Source organism: Mustelus asterias, chromosome 4, assembly GCF_964213995.1.
Source record: "Mustelus asterias chromosome 4, sMusAst1.hap1.1, whole genome shotgun sequence".
Taxonomy (NCBI): domain Eukaryota; kingdom Metazoa; phylum Chordata; class Chondrichthyes; order Carcharhiniformes; family Triakidae; genus Mustelus; species Mustelus asterias.
This window is the reverse complement of record NC_135804.1, coordinates 126903962-126924219: the sequence shown is the minus strand read 5'-3', so window position 1 is coordinate 126924219 and position 20258 is coordinate 126903962. Positions and strand designations below refer to the sequence as shown.

At 43.7% G+C, this 20258-nt stretch overlaps 1 protein-coding gene across 4 annotated transcripts in view; it reads right to left on the bottom strand.

The window, feature by feature from the left end:
• The window catches only part of ints6l (integrator complex subunit 6 like), an 86714-nt gene that overhangs the window by 8048 nt on the left and 58408 nt on the right, over window positions 1-20258 (bottom strand). For all 4 annotated transcript variants that reach the window (XM_078211730.1, XM_078211728.1, XM_078211727.1 and 1 more), the window contains 8 exons: window positions 18358-18452; window positions 14887-15000; window positions 11653-11868; window positions 11027-11153; window positions 6033-6175; window positions 4679-4904; window positions 3746-4156; window positions 178-271 (listed from right to left, as the gene is read on the bottom strand). In XM_078211730.1, the coding sequence (XP_078067856.1) occupies window positions 178-271; window positions 3746-4156; window positions 4679-4904; window positions 6033-6175; window positions 11027-11153; window positions 11653-11868; window positions 14887-15000; window positions 18358-18452 (1426 nt within the window). The remainder of the gene's footprint in view (window positions 1-177; window positions 272-3745; window positions 4157-4678; window positions 4905-6032; window positions 6176-11026; window positions 11154-11652; window positions 11869-14886; window positions 15001-18357; window positions 18453-20258) is intronic.

Below are 20258 nucleotides of genomic sequence, written 5' to 3'. Positions count from 1 at the left end.
GGGATTATGATTAATACCTTTGGTAATGGCGTAAATTTATATTTACATCACTCATTGTATTACTCAGATATTTCCACAGTCACTGTTGGTGGTAATGAGTAACTGGCAATTGGTATTTTAAGTTACAAGTATCACTATTTCAGTCAATGTGGACCTCGCGGATAAATATGCACTTACCTGGCAGCTTCTTTGATAGTATTCTGAATGAAATTCCTCTGAATATCCAAAGGACCTTGTATACCCTCCAGTAATCTGAAGAGTCTCTCATAATCTGAAATTTAAAAATAGTCAACGATTTAGCAAAAGATACAGATGCTTTGGGAAAAGGAAAAGCTGAAAGATTTCAAACAAATCTTCAGCCAAAGTCATGGGGAACATATCAATTCAAAGGTACCACAAAGAAAGTATAACACTTTATTGTGTGTGTTATTTACTGCAATATTATTTTACTTATTTTATCCCGCTAAGGTCGTTCTCTCTGTAACAAGCACAGTTCCCTAACCGAGAGGTTAAATACCAACCTACATCTCAGATAAAGGCAATTTCTACAGGGACATAATCAGAGCAAAACACCAGTCCTGGAACACAATCTATTTTTACAAAATGATATCAGTTAAATATTTCAAAGTGCACAGAGACATCTGTCAGTAGGTTTTTGTTTTATTCCAGGAGATTGCTGTGAGAATATGTTAAATAAAGCCAAACATTGGCTAAGTGAGCACATTGTCTGCTTTAGCATCATGAAAGACAGTGGCTTAACATTTTCCAGCTTTATTTTTCACTTGTGTTTTGGTCACATGCAAATTTCTAACAAACATGATAAACAAAGAACCATTATTTCCTACCCATCGGACGTTCCACTGTATTCCTCCTGTGCTCTACATCTCTTATTGTGTAAGTGGAAAACATGGGGTTTCTTTAACCAGGTAGTAGACTCCAATTCTCAGAATGCATGGGGGCAGAGGGGAGTGCAATGGGTGAAAGGACAGTGAACCGTCTCAGCTGGAAATGAACAAGTGGAAATGTGCCAACGAATGAAGATGAACTGATCATAACTGGGAACAAGAGGAGCTGAAGCAATACTCAGCCTGGCCAGGGAGAGGTTTCAGGTCAACGTCAGCACCCAGAAACAGTGCAACATTAAAGTGGCTTTTGACTGATTTGCAGGGTATTTTAATTCTTTGCTATGTGCAATTTTTTCTGCATTCTTTTTGCTCAGAAAATACAAATCTTTAAATATATTTGACATACTTATTTTGATTGTTACCTTAAAATTTACTTTGATGTAAGAGCAGACTTCAGAGGAAATCTCTACTTAGACTGACTCTTTTGCATTGTCTAATATCCTGGGAAAATCTTTCCTCAATCCACTCAAAGCTCTCTTGGAATGAACTGAAGTAGGTGATGCTCGTCAACAGGTTTGAGGACATTTAGCTGCCCTTTACACATTTGTACAAAGAACAGTACAGCACAGGAACAGGCAATTCAGCCCATCAGGTCTGTGCCGACACAGATGCCTCTCTAATCTAATATTTTCTTGCCTCTACGTCCATATCCCTCTATTCCCTGCCTATTCACGTATCTATCCAGATGCCTTTTTAACGTTGCTATATAATCTACTTCCACCACCTCATTTGGCAGCACATTCCAGGCATCACCACCCTCTGAAAAATTTGCCCCTTACATCTCTTAAACCTTCTTTCTCTCACTCTCAACCTATGCCCCCGAGTATTTGACACTTCAACCCTGGGAAAAAGACTCTGACTATCCACTCTATCCAAGCCTGTCATAATCTTGTAAACCTCTATCAGGTCCCCCCTCATCCTCCGATGCTCCAATGAAAACAATCCAAGTTTGTTCAACCTTTCTTCATAGTCTATCTCCTCCAAAACAGACAACATCCTGGTAAATCTCTTCTGCACCCTTTCCAATGTAGTGTGGCGACCAGAAATGTACACAATACTCCAAATGCATCCTAACCAAAATCTTATACAGCTGCAACATGATTTTCCAATTCCTATACTCAACGCCCTGACTAATGAAGGCCAACATGTCATACACTTCTTGACCACCTTGTCCACCTGAGTTGCCACCTTCAGGGAACTGTGGATCTGCACACATAGATCCCTCTGTGTGCTAACATTTCTAAGGGCTCTACCATTTACCGGAGACTTTCCTTCTGCAGTATACCAAGCAAATCGCATCACCTCACATTTGTCTGAGTTAAATTCCATCTGCCATCTTTTGGCCCAGGTCTCCAGCTGATTTATATCCTGCCGTATCCTCTGACAATCCTCCTCACTATCCGCTACTGCCCCAATTTTTACATCATCTGCAAATTTACTAATCAGACCACCTACATTTTCCTCCAAATCATTTATATATATTACAAACGACAGAGTCCCCAGCACTGATCCTTGTAGAACACTGCTTGTCACAGACCTCCAGTTAGAAAAGTACCCTTCCACTGCTACTCTCTGCTTTCTATGCCCAAGCCAGTTTTGTATCCATCTTACCAGCTCACCTCGGATCCCATATGACTTCACCATCAGCCTGCCATGAGGAACCTTATCAAAGGCTTTACTAAAGTCCACGTATACAGCATCCACTGCGCTGCCCAATCTTTCTTGTCACTTTCTCAAAGAACTCAATCAGGTTTGTGAGACATGACCTGCCCTTCACAAAATCATTTTGCCTATTGCTAATAAGCCTATTCTCTTCTAGATGCAAGTACATCCTACCCTTAAGAATCTTCTCCAATAATTTCCCCACCACTGATGTAAAGCTCAAGTCTGTAATTTCCCGGATTGTCTCTTCTGCCCTTCTTGAACACAGGAACAATGTTAACTACTCTCCAATCCTCTGGTACCTCGCCCGTGACTAAAGAGGATACAAGGATTTCGGTCAAGGCCTCAGCAATTTCTTTCCTTGCCTCTCTCAGTATTTTCTGGGATAAACCCTATCTGGCCCTGGGGACTTGTCCACCTTAATGTTTTTCAAAACCTCCAATACCACCTTTTTTATCTCAACATATCCTAGAATGTCAACATCCTCCTTTCTATACTTATCATCAGCACATTATTCTCCTTTGTGAATACTGACGCAAAGTACTCATCAATAACTTCATCCATCTCATCTGGCTTCACACACAAATTCCCTCCACTGTCCTTGAGTGGGCCTACCCTTTCCTGAGCTACTCTCTTCCTCCTTATATACTCATAAAAAGCCTTGGGATTCTCCTAAATCCTGCCTGCCAAGGACATTTCCTGGCCTTTTTTTGTCCTCCTAAGTCCCTGTTTAAGCTCTTTCCTGCTACCTTTGTATTCCTCAAGAACCTTGTTCGTTTTCAATTTCCTGAAATTTACTTATGCCTTTTTCACTAATCTTTTTCACTAAGCTCACAAGCTCTCTTGTCTTCCAGGGTTCCTGAATCTTCCCATCTTTATTCTTCATTTTTACAGAGACATACAAAAGTCAATTGTTAAAATTGTTAAAAGTCACTGACTTTTAAAAGACTTCCACATATCGGATGTTGATTTACCCTCAAACAACCACCCCCCCAGTCTACAATCCCTAGCTCCTGCCTAATACTGTTGTAGTTAGCCTTGCCCAGTTTAGTACTTTCACTCTGGGACTCCTATCCTTTTCTCCAAGTATCTTGAACTTATAGAATTGTGAGCATTGTTCCCAAAATGGTTCCCCATTGAGCCACCAATCAGCTGAGAGGCTGGAAAAAGACACTTACTTCTCCCTGGTTTACGAATTTCCTTCATGACTCTAATCCTGAGTTCAGCATTGTTCCCCTCCACTACTGGCTGAATTTGTACTCTGTCAGAGTTGGCCAAAGGTAAGTCTGGATTGCTTTCTGCGGTCACATCTGTTTCATCATCAGTCTCAGATGGGCACTCTAATGAGTCTCTCATAACCATATCTGTCCCAAGTTTATGATCAAGTACATCCTCAGCCACATGATTGAGCTCTGGGACAGGCTGAAAGTCACAGTGCAGCAGAGTCTCTACTGTTGAGAGAGCAGACGTTGATGCAGGTCCATCTGTTGGAGAAGTTACCAGTACATCTTCAGCCAGTGTCTCTATTGGCTGCCAGTCATCCATCCTCTTCTCTCCACTCGCATCTACCAATGTAATGCTATTTAAATCTGAATGTGAAAGAAAAATGAAGGCCATTGAATAGTTCCAAAAATTAGTACAGCAGTTGTAAGTAATTTATTCAACAATGAAAAGAAAATCCCAGGCATTTTCCTAAAATACTGCTTCCCACTGGCACTGTGTGATGGAGGGACTGTCCATGCACACTAACCACAATGATATCTGTGGTCAAAGCAGCAGCATCCATCCTTCTACAATTTCCTTACACCAGTCAAAAGTTACCTCTTTCGGCATCTGCACTGTCCCACACACGCACAATTCCACATTCACCTCAGAAGAAAAGCTTCCTCGCTTCCATCCCAACACAACCATGTAGGTGACATTTTCACTCAATTTCCCACAGTAGACATTTTGGAAGTGTCACAAATTCAGTGACAGAAATGACACAGGATTGCTATCACTCTGCAACACTGATTGTTACTAGTCTCAATCAGATTGGCAAACCTCGTGATCAATCAGGTTCAAACATCCCACAACCTAACCACATGCTGCAAGAATGCGTGTAGCTTTACCTTTATGTACGGCGACAGGTTTTACAAGGTTGGGTTGGGCTCCAGGACTCAAAGGAGGTACCTTTCCTCCGATGTGATTGATGATGGGTGGAGATTGAGGTCGCCGCAGTAATGGTGACATGCTACGCCTTCTCTTCAGAGATCCAGGTGTGTTGGATTCTCCAGGTCGTTTCACCTTGTTCTGTGGCCCTGCCACAAACTCATCTGCCTCATCAATCATCATTCCCTGATTGGAAAAAGCAAATAAAACACACAAATGAAGTGATAAACAGTGACGAAATCCCCATGAGGAAAATAAAAAGTGGTTAACCTGGTTTCTGAACATGCTTCTGTAACAAATAATTCTGCAGGTGTTAATCAGAGTGCCAAACTTTTATGGTTTGCATTCTGAAAAGGCAGGTCAGTAAACATTAGGTGACTACAAAATGCCTGAACTTCCTCAGAGTGGCTATCAAAATTGGATTGCCATTCCTAGTTTTTTCCATCCTATCTGGCCTGACATTCCGACTCAAGCAGGTGAGATCCGGGCAATGCAGTGCATCCCTGGGGCCTAGCATCGAAGGGCAGCTCTGTCAGATGCAAGGAGGCCATACGCCCTTTTTTTACGGCACTCGTTGCTGTAATTAAAGGTCCAACCCAGGCTAAAGGTCTTTGACGTGCCAGAGAAAAGGTGAGTGTATAAGGTCAGTGGGTAGGAATTCTGGGCTGGGCAGCAAGCAGGTAATCAGAATGGGCCTTGGGTCCCCTGCATATCTTTTGGTACCCCCCAATATGACACCCTGCAGCTCAAGTTACGAGCCAAAGTGTAGCAATAGTGGAGTCCATTTGTTTTAAGTGCAAAATAAACATCTCAGTCTGGAGTTCCAGTTACATCCTCTGCCCGTCCGATCAGGAGTACTGTGCATTACCCACCACTCTCCCAAATCCATCTTCTCATCAGTACTACCATCCATGGTTGAGCATCTAGTTTCCACTCTCAGGAATTTTCACTTCACTCAGTCCCCAATATTAACAGCCTACTCCTGCCTCATCCTATGCCTGTGCATTTGGTTACCTTGTCTATCTCTTGCTCAGGGCATGCTGAGATGTTCATGGTGCTATGTGTACAGTGTTATTGCAGTCTACATTCTTATTGCAGACTGCATCACCAGCATGCAGCGGATGTCCATGATCAACGTAACTCATCAGCTAATTTGTTCAGCCTTGAACATTCAGTAAGGGATCCCGGCGTCTAGTTTCAAATCCAATTATGTTCCTTCAAGCTTGTCCCTAATGTGATCTTCAAAATTTGCACCATCTAACAGTGACAAAAACTTTCACAATAACCTGTCTCCAGAGTGCTCCAGTTGCCTACCTTCTTGTCCTGCTTAAAAGGATTGCCAAACGTATGGAGCCGTTTAGGTTGATCTGGGTCAATCTCACGAAGAGGAGAAGGCATAAGTTTCAGGTATTCTTGATAGTTGCCCATCTGTGCCACAGGGATGCTGTGCAGATAATCTGCAATGAAATGAAAGCTGGCATGAGCTGCAGATTTGTAAAAGCATTGTAACAAAATTATTAATACAAGTCTGGTAATTGTAACTGATTAACATTCAATATTAACACCTTAGAAAGAATAATCACCTATTATGTTAATTGATTCATTCTCAAATGGACATTTTATTAGAAAAGCAGCATTATACCAAATAATATATTCTAAATTATTCCCCTGCTAAACTGTGGCTGTGTACAACATGCTATGTTTCTTTAACACTAAAATGTAAATGTTGTGCCCTAGTTGTATGAGTTATAAGCTTATTAACCAAGCTTAGGATCTACTAAAATCAGAAGTAAGGGTCACAAAAGAAAAAGAAAATCAGAGTTTTATTTAGCAATCTGATGAATGCAGACCCACAACAGATACAAAGGGGTGAAAGCTCCTCTCGGGACCCAATTAGCTGACTTATCACTGACCCCATTTACACCAGTTGATCAGGAGAAGCTCCAATGACATTGTGTGTGAATGTCAGCACCCGTGCAGAGTTATACTTGGTGCAAGAGGTGGAATTGGTGGAACACGAAATGAGGGAGGAGTGCACAGAAATTTTTAAGAATGTAGAAAACAAAAAGAGTTGTAGGATTCTAGCCAGGGGCAGCAATACAGGTTGTGACCAAACGGGCCACCTAAAATGGCGATTTGCAGAGCAGGCTGGGATAATTGGACAAGCACTGAAACAGCAGGCTGCAGCTTAAAAGACAGAAATAAACAGGCTGCAGCTCAGACGACTGAATACACAGGAAGTAGGCCACCGAAAGACAATGGACACTTTCTGGTCAAACATACTTGTTTACCAGACAAAGGGGAGCCATAACCCCTTATTTGCGAGGGAGGTATGTGACCTACAGGCCTCCAGCACCTACAGGCATGGCCGTTGGGTACACAGTAAGAAGTCTCACAACACCAGGTTAAAGTCCAACAGGTTTATTTGGTAGCACAAGCTTTCAGAGTGTCGCTCCTTCTTCAGGTGAGTGAGGAGTTGTGTTCACAAACAGGGCATATATAGACACAAACTCAATTTACAAGATAATGGTTGGAATGCGAGTCTTTACAGGTAATCATGTCTTAAAGGTGTAGACATTGTGAGCGGAGAGAGGGTTAAGCACAGGTTAAAGAAGTATGTATTGTCTCCAGCCAGGACAGTTAGTGAGATTTTGCAAGCCGTGGGGGTTACAGATAGTGTGACATGAACCCAAGATCCCGGTTGAGGCCGTCCTCGTGTGTGGAACTTGGCTATCAGTTTCTGCTCAGCGATTCTACAGATAGTGTGACATGAACCCAAGATCCCAAGGAAGAGAACACTCCTGCCTGGTAATTGTCGAGTGGTGTTCATTCATCCATTGTCGTAGAACTTCCTGTCGGGGAACACTTCAGCAGTCACAGGCATTCAGCCTCTGATCTTCGGGTAAGCATTCTCCAAGGCAGCCTTCACGACACATGACAACGCAGAATCGCTGAACAGAAACTGATAGCTAAGTTCCGCACCCATGAGGAAGGCCTCAACCGGGAACTTGGGTTCATGTCACACTATCTGTAACCCCCACGACTTGTCTGGGATTGCAAAATCTCACTCACTATCCTGGCTGGAGACAATACACACTTCTTTAACCTGTGCTTAACCCTCTCTCCACTCACAATGTCTGTACCTTTAAGACATGATTACCTGTAAAGATTCGCATTCCAACCATTATCTTGTAAATTGAGTTTGTGTCTATAAACGCCCTGTTTGTAAACACAACTCCTCACTCACCTGAAGAAGGAGCGACACTCCGAAAGCTTGTGCTACCAAATAAACCTGTTGGACTTTAACCTGGTGTTGTGAGACTTCTTACTGTGCTTACCCCAGTCTAACGCCGGCATCTCCACACGTTGAGTACACACCCGGAGATCGGTGTGATAGCACCTGATTGGACTCTTATCGATCAGGGTGATCAAGTCCTGATCGATTGATTGACAAAAATCAGGAGACCGCCCAAAAGGACACGAAACCAAGGAGGGATAAAAGATACAGCACAACAGCTCTCTCTCTCTGACCCCACAAACGAGCTACAATAACGGTGACCATCGCCAGCAACGACCAGCACGAGGAGAGCCACCACACCCGAGAAAGAAGGAAGACCAGAGCCAGAGTGTCAGACCAGACCAAAGGAGCAGACTACGCAGAGGACTACTGAGACCAGCACACAGATAAAGGCCAATATCTGCCTGATACTTGCCAGTCACGCAAAAGTTAAGTCAAGGTCTAGTATTGGACTTGAACTTTAGTATTTCTGCAAGATAACTTATTGGTTGGGTGGGTGAAATATTGTTGTACTAACAAGAAGTCTACTCGCAATTCTTTGTCCACATTATATTCAGTTGCTCGGCCATTTCTTTGTCCCCTATTATACATTCCCCCGTTTCTGTCTGAAGGGGACCTACATTTGTCTTCACCAACCTCTTTCTCTTCACGTATCTATACTCGTGCACCTATTTTCTACATTTCTATCCTCAAACTTCCCTCCATATGTTACCCTGTTGCAGCTTGTATAGATTCACTGCCCCTTCCTTTCCCCCCAATGATATTTTCTCCTCTGTAATGCAATTGTCTTCATGTTGGAAGGAAAAATTGACAGGAACACCTCAATTTGGATTGAACATTGAGAGCCCATGATGTGGTAATGATGACGATGCTTTTAAGAGTTGGTTGGTTCCATATGGAATGCTGAAAGCCTGGTAGAAGCAGCGTCGTGGAGAGTCGCTGCTGACAATGTGCACAATCCCGTGGTGCAGAAACCGACGGGCATTTGATTACATTTGGGAGCATTTGTATTTTGGCACAAACAGGATCCAGGTCCTTTGAGATCTGAGTGGCTTTTGTTGCAAAAAAAAGTAATGTGAATGTTCAGTTAGAAATGAGTTAACTGTGTTCGTGCCAGGGAAGGCGCGAGTCTAGATTTCATTGTCACAGATTCCAAGCATTCCTTTAACAGTCAGGGATTCGATGGACTGAGTAGTCTCCTTTGTCAAAAGCACGGTTTATTAATATTCCACTGACTTGTGGCTCATGTTTTGCTAATGTTCCCCCTATACTCCATCAATGAAGCTTGAATATGTTACTGTGTTAAATTCAAAAGGTGACAAGTGGAGTTTGATGTACACATTGCTGATTAGCACATCCTTATCATGCACATCTGTGATGTGGGCTTTGCTGGTTGGACCAGCATTTATTGCCCCTCCCTCCCTAATTGCCCTTGAGATGCTGTGTACAGTTCTGGTCACATTATTATAGAAAGGATATTATTAAACTAGAAAGAGTGCAGAAGAGATTTACTAGGATGCTACCGGGACTTGATGGTTTGAGTTATAAGGAGAGGCTGGATAGACTGGGACTTTTTTCTCTGGAGCATAGGAGGCTGAGGGGTGATCTTAAAGAGGTCTATAAAATAATGAGGGGCATAGATCAGCTAGATAGTCAATATCTTTTCCAAAGGTAGGGGAGTCTAAAAGTAGAGAGCATAGGATTATGGTGAGAGGGGAGAGATACTAAAAGGTACAGAGGGGTAATTTTTTCACACAGAGGGGGGTGAGTGTCTGGAACAAGCTGCAGAGGTAGTAGTAGAGGCGGGTACAATTTTGTCTTTTAAAAAGCATTTAGACAGTTACATTGGTAAGATGGGTATAGGGGGATATGGGACAAATGCGGGCAATTGGGACTAGCTTGGGGATTTAAAAAAAAAGGGCGGCATGGACAAGTTGGGCTGAAGGGCCTGTTTTCATGCTGTAAACCTCTATGACCATATAAGGGTTAAAACAGACTGTGCAGCAGGCACAACAAGGTTTTTTCAATTTGTTCTGTGTCTAATGAATGTTCTTTTAAACATGGCAGCTGGAGAAGAAAAAAATACCACAGTTACAAAACTAATTGTCCCATAACTAATAACGGTTTTAAAATTTTTAATGTAACAAAAGAAAGTCAAGTCCTTTAACATGATCAGGTCATCCTCTTCCACTGTCCAACTTGGTTCAGTCCCCTCCTCTGCTTCTGATGTTAATGATTTGATCATAGCTAGAATATCTCCAGCAACAGCTTATTTTCTCAAGAAGGGAAGTATCCAGCTTTGCCTTTCTTCCTCTATCTGCCAAAACATTGAGCTACATGTACCTGAACCCCACCCAGCTCTATCCCTCCACCACTTCCCTTGATCTCTTCATGGTCTCTATGGCATCAAACTGCTTATCCAAGTGCAGTCTGTGTTCCGCAGGTTCCGCACACATATAGCTATAGCCAGGTTCCGCACACGAGGACGGCCTCAACCGGGATATTGGGTTCATGTCACACTGTCTGTAACCCCCACAACCTGCCTGGGCTTGCAAAATCCCACTAGCTGTCCTGTCTGGAGACAATACACATCTCTTTAACCTGTGCTTAATGCTCCCTCCACTCACATTGTCTGTACTTTTAATACTTGATTAGCTGTAAAGGCTCACATTCCAATCATTATTCATGTAAATGGAGTTTGTGTCTTTGTGCCCTGTTTGTAATCAGAACTCCCACCCACCTGACGAAGGGACAGCCTATTCCGAAAGCTAGTGGCTTTTGCTACCAAATAAACCTGTTGGACTTTAACCTGGTGTTGTTAAGACTTCTTCCTGTATCCAAGTGTAGCCAGAGGTGCCCTCAGCCACAAGATTTGTGACAAATTTCATCTCTTCTTCAGATCTCCAGCACAACCAAGACTATGACAAAACTCCTTTCCCACTAACTGGCTTATAAAATGGAACATATCTGCCATTTTGCAGTTTTAATGGTATCTCACATTCATTCTTACCTTCATCTTGTCCACGAATCAGTTTCTGGGTTGTTTTAAGCAGATTTGATCTCATTCTAGTTAGCTGGTCTAACAGGCTCCGGCGAGGAATATCGTAGGCATTCCTGTACGTCTGCGGCTTAACATCCTAGTTTTGAAGATAAGGCCATTTTAAAATTGAATTTTCTTGTTGAGAAACCCAAATACAATTTCACTCAAAATACGAGGGGAGATGGTGCCATAGTGGTAATGTCACTGGACTCATGCTTATGCTTTGGGGACACAGGTTCAAATCCCACCACAGCAGCTGATGGGTTGTTAAATTCAATTCAGTCTGGAATTGAAAGCTAGTCTCAGTAACAGTGATCCTGAAGCTATCACCAATTGTCATAAAAACCTCTGATTCACTAATTCACTTTTGAAAGAGGAAATCTGCCATCCTCATCCGGTGCCTCCAGATCCACAGCAATGTGGTTGGCCTCTGAAATGGCCTAGCAATTAGGGATAGATAACAGTGCCCACATCACTTTAAAGCAGGAATTTAAAAAAACTTCCCATCATTAACAAGGCAATGGAATCTCTATCACAATACAACATTTTATTTCTTGTTCAACCATGTATATTAACTAATAGAAGAAACCATTCACCTTGTTCAGGATTGCCATCTGAAAGCCAGCAAACTCCTTCATGCTTAGTTCCATGGGCCTAAGGGGCACTTCCCCCATGATTCCTTGCAGCAGCTGTTTGAAGTCTCTGCGATGAGCCAGAGACAGAACACTAGATTGGTTTTTAACTTTGATTCCCACCTCTTGCGGGGTCTTTTTCCCAACGGATGCAATTATACGGTCTGACTCTATTTTGGCCTGAAACACAAATCAGCTTTATATTACATATATTCTATTACAAAATCAGTAAACTCACTCAGGCTTGGTGCATAAGTAACTCCTGTTAAGTAGTTCCCATATGCTTACATATGTAGACTCGCTGGAGTAGACTCGCACCCCCAATATCTACCTATGCAATAATATAACTTAGGAATCCAGTAACAGTACTCCAGTATGATCTGTAGCGGATATTTGCATTTCCTGCATGCACCTAACCCACCAATCCTTTTAACGTGAACTGGTAAGGCAATGCCAGGTATTAATTATTAAGTTGCTGCTTAGTACAGAACTCGAATATTGCTGAAATGAGAGACAGGTTGCCAAATTTGGTAATCTTGCATTTGTCCTGATGAGTACCAGATAAAATGTTTTGGTAATGTGTCTTTTTTTTTTAAAGCAATGTTGTTAAGGTACTTTTACTTTATGTAAGTGAGTTCAGAGCCATAGTTTATGATCAACCTATTTTGTTCAATCAATACAACTCATCTTCATGTAAAAATACAAAAACCAAACATGTCCCCTAATAGAGTCACGTTGCTGGGCTTAAAACACAACAACTACCTTTCTGTATTTTTCCCCGAGCTGCATGTTAACCCTAAGAGTTAGGGTTAACATGCAGCTCGGGACTCCCTTTGACTTCAGATTTCTGAAGCCTTTCCCCATTTAGAAAATAGTCTATGTCTCTATTCTTCCTACCAAAGTGCATAACCTCACACTTTCCCACATTGTATTCCATCTGTCACTTCTTTGCCCACTCTCCTAGCCTGTCCAAGGAGCGTTAAGCCTTGATTTTGTGCTCAAAATCTGATAGTGGGGCATGAAACTAGAACCTTGGAATTCAGAGGTAGGAGTGCACCAACTGAGCCACGGCTGTATCGCTGTGGATCCACAGCTAGAACCAGCTAGGAGAGAATTACAGAAGGGAAGCACAGAAAGAGGCCATTCGATCCAACATGTCCGTGCTGATTCTCGTACTCTACATGATTCCCCTTCCACCTTCCTCATTCAACTAGATCAGTATAACTCTCTATTCCTTTCTCCCTCATATAATTATCTCATTTCTCCTTAAACCCACAGATTGGTTACAGAACGGGAGGCCAATCGTCTCATTGTACTTGCTGGTTCTCTGAAGGGCAAGGGGATGTGGGAATGGGGAAGGGTTGAAATGGGGTGGCAAGGGGTAAGGAAATAGGTGAGATGTAGGGTGTGGAAATGAAGAAAGGGTGGAGAGAGGGGAAAGGGTTGAGAAAACTAAAGATGAATAGGTTATGTGGATTAGCCATGATGAATGGGTGGGGTTACGGAGATAAAGCGCCAGGAGGGGCTGGGTAGGATGGTGATGATCGCTCTAACCTAGATAATCCTTTACCATTAAGTCATCAATTAGTCCTCTCATTACACATATCCTGGTCCAAAATAGCCTGCTCCCTGGTCTACAAGTTAGTGCTCTAAGAAACTGTCCCAAAATACATGCTATGCACCCATCCTCCAGACTGTCTTTGCCAATTTAATTTGGTCAATGTATACGAAGATTTAAATCTGCCATGATTTTTGCAGTACCTTTCTTGAGTGCCCCCCTTGTTTTTTGATTTATACGCTGTGGTACAGTGCAACTACTGTCAGGAGGCCTATAATTCACTCCCACTACTTTCCTTTGCTATTTCTCATCTCCACCCAAACTGATACATTTTATTTCTCTGAATCAGGATCATTTCTCACGACTATATCGATTTCATCATTTACTAACAGGGCCACTCCACCTCTTTTTCTTTACATTCCCAACCTTCCATAATGTCAAATACCCTTATGTACAATTCAATTTAAACATGATCATTCACTTTTCATACACAAACTCACTGGAACTGTCAAGCTGAGCAGAAAGTGACAAACTGTCCAAGAGATGTCAAAGGATACCAGGTGAGTTGACATGAGAGGGTTGGAACAAAGGGCAGCGAGGGGGATTATGGGTGTCATATGTTAGCACTAAGGTGGCATGGGGAAGTGACGGGCTATGGGAGTGGGCAGAGGGGCATGACCTGGTATAGAGGGGCCATGGATATCAATTGGCATAGATGGTGTATAGAGAGTGTTTGGCAGTCAGGGCTGGAGGGATGTTTTTATTACTTATTAAAAATGTAAACATGGCGCAGAGGCAGACCCTTGGGCCCAACCCTCACCCAAACATTTCAGTCTCCACACTTGTTCTGGAGTCACCTGTACTGCCTCCTATTTCAGCGCACCAACACCCCCCCCCCCCTCACAACTCCATCTTTGAGCTATGCATTAAATTCTCTGATCTTATTGACCGTATGCCAATTTGCTCATGGCTCAGATAGTTCCCTTGCTCAAACCCTCTAGGCAGAATTTCTTAGTCCCACCTATGGTGTTGGTACCCACATGAGTCATGATAACTGGATCCTGCATCCCACTCAAAGTTCCTCTCCAGCCCTGAGATGTCCTTTACCCTGGCAATGGACAGCCTTCAGGGTTCTCCCCTTGGCTGCAGTATCCATCTCCCTAACTGTACCCTACTAAACATATATTCTTTGTTATTCCCTCTGCAGGTTCCTCTGAATGCAAATATTTCCCAGTCACTCACCATTCAAAAATATTCTGCTTTTTTATTTTCCTACCAAAGTATAGCATCAGCACACATTGCAATACCTTGTTAGTTACAGCCTGCCAATCCAAAATATCCCATTTATATCTACTCTTTTCTTTGTATCCATTAACCAATTCCCTCATTCAATGGTAATCTACAACCCCCAATCCTATGAATCCTAATTTTATGCAATAACCTGGTATGATATCTTATCAAATGCTTTCTGAAAATCCAAATATGCTACAACCACTGGTTAAATCTTTACCACACCATAATAAGGAGGTTCTGGCAAAGATCATTCATTGAACCTATACATTTGCTGCTCTGTATGGTTCAGTGCCATACCAGGTAAGAGCCATGGTAATGGAGGATATGAAGCTTAATTTGTTTATTACCTGTTGGCTGAGTTTCTTGAGGTAAGAAATTACACTGTAACTGAGCCCACAGTCAATACTACTGTCACCGATTAAATTGGGAGCTCCCATCATCCGCAGTGCTTTTTTCAATGGCTGAAACATAAAGACAATGATCAGAAATGTGCAAATGTTTGTGCCACACAAGAGCCAGGCAATGACCATTACATAATAAGAAATAACCTGACCATTTCCTTTTGATGTTCAACAGCATTATTACAGTCAACATCCCGGAGATTGCTATTACCCAGAAATTTATCCTTCTATAACTATAACACAGTAGCATAGATTTTAAAGTTGATTTATTATTGTCACAAATAGGCTTACATTCACACTGCAATGAAGCTGTTGTAAAAATCCCCTAGTCGCCACACTCTGGCGTCTGTTCAGGTACACTGAGGGAGAATTTAGCATGGTCAATGCACCAAACCAGTATATCTCTGTGGGAGGAAACCGGAACACCCGGAGGAAACCCACGCAGACACGGGGAGAACATGCAAACTCCACACAGTGACCCAAGCCGGGAATTGAACCCAGGTCCCTGGCGCTGTGACGCAGCAGTGCTAACACTGTGCCACATGCTGCTTTGGATGAGCCTTGGACAGTTTTCGGAAGTGCCTGGAAGTTTATGTTGCGTTATTTCAAAAGGGGCTGTTTAGTGGCAAAACGTATGCAGATCATACTCACCAAGCAGCAGTTTTTAACCCCTTGCAGTGAGAAGCTGTGTACCCACCCTCACAGTGAGAAGCTCTGTGTGCGACCCCCCTCGCAGTGAGAAGCTCTGGGTACTCCCCCTTGCAGTGAGAAGCTGTGTACCCCTCCTCACAGTGAGAAGCTCTGTGTGCGACCCCCCTCGCAGTGAGAAGCTCTGGGTACTCCCCCTTGCAGTGAGAAGCTCTGTGTACCGTTCCCATCGCAGTGAGGAGCTGTGTGTGCACCCCTACCCCTCGCAGTGAGAAGCTGTGTGTGCAACCCCCCCTCACAGTGAGAAGTTCTGTGTACCCTTCCATTGCAATGAGAAGCTCTGTGTGCACCCTCCCCCCCACCCCCCCGCAGCGAGAAGCTGTCTGTCCCCCCGCCCCCCTTCGCAGTGAGAAGCTCTGTGTACCCCTTCCATCGCAGTGAGAAGCTCTGTGTACCCCTCCCATCGCAGTGAGAAGCTCTGTGTATCCCTTCCATTGCAGTGAGAATGAAGACAACCCCTGAGTTTGGGGCAGTGTTAGAGGACATGCTCTGGAACAGACTAGTCTGCAGCATTATTGAGGACAAGCATTCAGCATTGTTTGTTGGGAGAAGCCACTCTGACTTTCCAGAAGGCTCTAGAAATTTCTCAGGGCTTCCAGCTATGCAAAGATATTCTAAAGGTCAACGTGTACAGGTGGGTGCAGTGCATCAAGTAAAGAAAGAGGCTGCAAATTGTGTATAAGGCAGTGGTTTAGCAGGCGCACGACCAGTGGGAGAGAAACTGCAGCCAGAGCGAGGGTATCGGAAATTTGGAGCTGATTGGGAATTCGGTGCTGAGGGGAACAGGAGGAGCAGAGAGGCAGGGAGACTTGAGGGCAAGTAAGAGGTAGACAGAAATCGAACCGTGATGTCACAGCCAGCAGGCAAGTGATTGGCTGGTGACTGGCAAGTCGTTTTTCTTTTCTTTTTTCTCTTGGCAAGTTAACTTAAGGGTTAAGTCATGGCAGGAGATCCTAGACCCGTGTCATGCTCCTCTTGAGCGATGTGGGAATTCAGGGACCCTTCCGGTTTCTCTGGCTCCTTCATGTGCAAGAGATGTGCAAGTGCAGTTCCTGTTTGAGTGCCTGACGGCTCTGGACCTGCAGATGGATTCACTTGGAGCAGCCACGAAGCTGAGGAAGTCGTGGATAGCACGTTCAGTGAGTTGGTCACACTGCAGATAAAAATTACTGAGAGAGCTAGGGAATGGGTGACCACCAGACAGAGGGAGAGTAGGAAGGCAGGGGGGTCCCCTGCGGTCATCTCCCTCCAAGACAGATATACCATTTGGATACTGTTGGGGGAGATGGCTCACCAGGAGAAGGTGGCAGCAGCCAAGTTCATGGCACCATGGCTGGCTTTGCTGCGCAGGAAGGCAGGAAAAGAGTGGCAGAGCTATTGTGATTGGGGATTCGAATGCAAGGGGAATAGACAGGTGTTTTTGCGGACGCAAACGAGACTTCAGGATGGTACGTTGCCTCCCTGGTGCAAGGGTCAAGGATGTCTCAGAGCAGCCGTGGTACATATAGGCACCAATTATATCGATAAAAAAAGGGATGAGATACTACAACCTGAATTTAGGGAGTTAAGAGTTAAACTAAAAAGTAGAACCTCAACGATAGTAATGTCAGGATGCTACCAGTGCCATTTGCTATTCAGAGTAGGAATGTCAGGATAACCAAGATGAATATGTGGCTTGAGGGACGGTGCAAGAGGGAGGGATTCAAATTCCTGGAACATTGGAACCAGTTCTGGGGGAGGTGGGACCAGTACAAATAGGACTGACACCTGAAAACTGCTGCTTCCTGCAGTGGGGTGCTGCTGTGAAAATGTGAATGCTGGGTTTTGAGGCAATTTCCACCATCTGATCGCGTTACCAAAATTAGAATTAAAGAAACGCTCAAGAATTTTCTGCACCCCCTCTCGCCTTTGGCGTTCTAAAATCATCCATCTGTGGAACTCTTTTCCGCAGAAGGCTGTGGAGGCCAGGTCATTGAGTGTCTTTAAGACAGAGATAGATAGGTTCTTGATTAATGAGGGGATCAGGGGTTATGGGGAAAAGGCAGGAGAATGGGGATGAGAAAAATATCAGCCATGATTGAATGGTGGAGCAAACTCAATGGGCCGAGTGGCCTAATTCTGCTCCTATATCTTACGGCCTTAAAGCAACCCACTTGATTTGCACCTCATCCATCAACTTAAACATTTACTCCCTCCTCCATTAAGGCAGCAGTGGATACCAACTACAAGCTGCACTGAGGCAACTCACAAAGGTTCCTTCCATAGCACCTTCTAATCCCATAACCTCTACCACCAAATACAAGGAGAGCAGATACACGAGGACACCACCAATTAAAAGTTCCCCACCAAGTCACACACCAGCCTGACTTGGAAATATATTGCTGGTCCTTCACTCTCACTGGGTTAAAATGCTGGAACTTCCTCCCAACAGCACTGTGGGTGTACCTACACCACGTGATTGCAGCAGTTCAAGAAGGCATCTCACCATCACCTTCCCAAGGGCAATTTGGAATGGGCAATAAACACTGGCTAAGCTAGTGGTACCAACATAAAAACAAAATACTGCGGATGCTGGAATCTGAAACAGAAACAGAAAATACTGGAAAATCTCAGAGGGTCTGATAGCGTCTGTGCAAAGAGAACGGAGCCAACGTTTCGAGTCAGCTCTGATTCAAAATTAACGAATGAAAACAAACAATTTGCACGTACCAACAGATAATACGGAGGCATGGTCTTCAAGTAATTCTCAAAGGTTTGGCGCCACTTCAGATTTGGTTTCAATTTGTGCACTTTGAACAAATCATCTGTAATGACAATAAAACAAGCAATGACAGCTTCTTGGGAATGAACAAATCATGCTATTAAATAACATCAAATCTCAGGTATGACTGATTTACTAATAAACATATGAATTAGGAGCAAGAGAAGGCCACTCAGCCTGTCGATCCTGCTCCGCCATTCAAAAGAATGGTTGGTTTGATTGTAACTTGCACTCCACTTTCCCGTCTATCCCCAATAACCCCTTGTTAGTCAAGAATTGATCTACCTCTGCTTTACAAATATGCAAAGACTCTGCTTTCATTACTTTTTAAGGAAGCATTCCAAAGACTTGCAACCCTCAAATAATATTTCTCCTTGCCTGTCTTAAATGACTAGGAAGTCAGTGTTTAATTTTTAAACACCGACTTCCTAGTACAGATTCTCCCACAAGAGAAAATATCCTCTCCGAAACCTCTCAGAATCTTATGTTTCTATCATGTCCCTCTTACTCTTCTAAACTCCAGCAGATACAAGCCTTTCCTCGTAAGATAACTCACATTTCATAGAATCCCGACAGTGCAGAAGGAGGTCATTCGGCCCATCGAGTCTGCACCGACCACAATCCCACCCAGGCCTCATCACCTTGAACCCAGGTATTTTCCCTGCTAGTCCCCCTGACACTAAGCGGCAATTTAACACGGCTAACCCACCTAACCCACACATCTTTGGAGTGTGGGAGGAAACCAAAGCACCCAGAGGAAACCCACACAGACATGGCGAGAACATGCAGACTCCACACAGTGACCCGAGGCCAGAACTGAACCTGGGTCTTTGGCACTGAGAGGCAGCAGTGCTAACCACTGCGCCACCCATTGAAGGCATCTAGTAAATCAGGAGACCAATATTGTTCACAGTACTCCAAATGTGGTCTTACCAATGCTCTGTATAATGGAAGCATAATTTCCCTACTTTTGTAATCAATTCCCCTCGCAATAAATAATAATGTTTTCTCACTTTCCTGGTTACTTTTAGAATCCTCGCAGGGCAGAAGGAGAACACTCGGCCCATCGAGTCCGCACCAACTCCCCCACCCGCCCCGTGCAATCTCAGGACTAATCCACCTAATCTACACATCTTTTGGACACTAAGGGACAATTTAGCATGGCCATTCCACCTAACCTGCATATCTTTGGGCTGTGGGAGGAAACTGGAGCACTAGGAGGACACCCACACAGACACAAGGAGAACGTGCAAATTCCACACAGTCACACAAGGCCAGAAGCAAACCAGGGTTCCTGTGTCGCAGCAGTGCTAACCACTGTGCCACCACTTGTTGCACATGCATACTAGCCTTTTACGATTCATGCACTAGGATCGCCAGGTCCCTCTGTATTGTAAGAGCTCTGTAATCTCTCATCATTTCATAGAATCAACAGTGCAGAAGGAGGCCATTTGGCCCATCAAGCCTGCACCACAACAATCCTACCCAGGCCCTATCACCTTATCCCCTCGTATTTTCCCTGCTAGTCCCTCTGACACTAAGTGGCAACCTTAATCATCTTTCTGATTTGCCACTTCTTTTAGACTCTAAGATGAGGAACCTGTCAGCCCACAGCTCCAACAATTTACTCAATACCATTTCCCTGGTGATTGCAATTCCCTCAGTAGTGAAGCTTGATGCAGAATGCCAGTTCAATTTATCTGCCATCTCCTTATTTTCCGTCATTAATTCCCAAGATACACTTCCTGCAGAACTAACACACTTTTTTACAAGAATATTTGACTTTATGTTTCTAGCTAGCTTTAACTTGTACTCTAATTCTTCCTTCCTTATCAAGCTCTCCGTCATT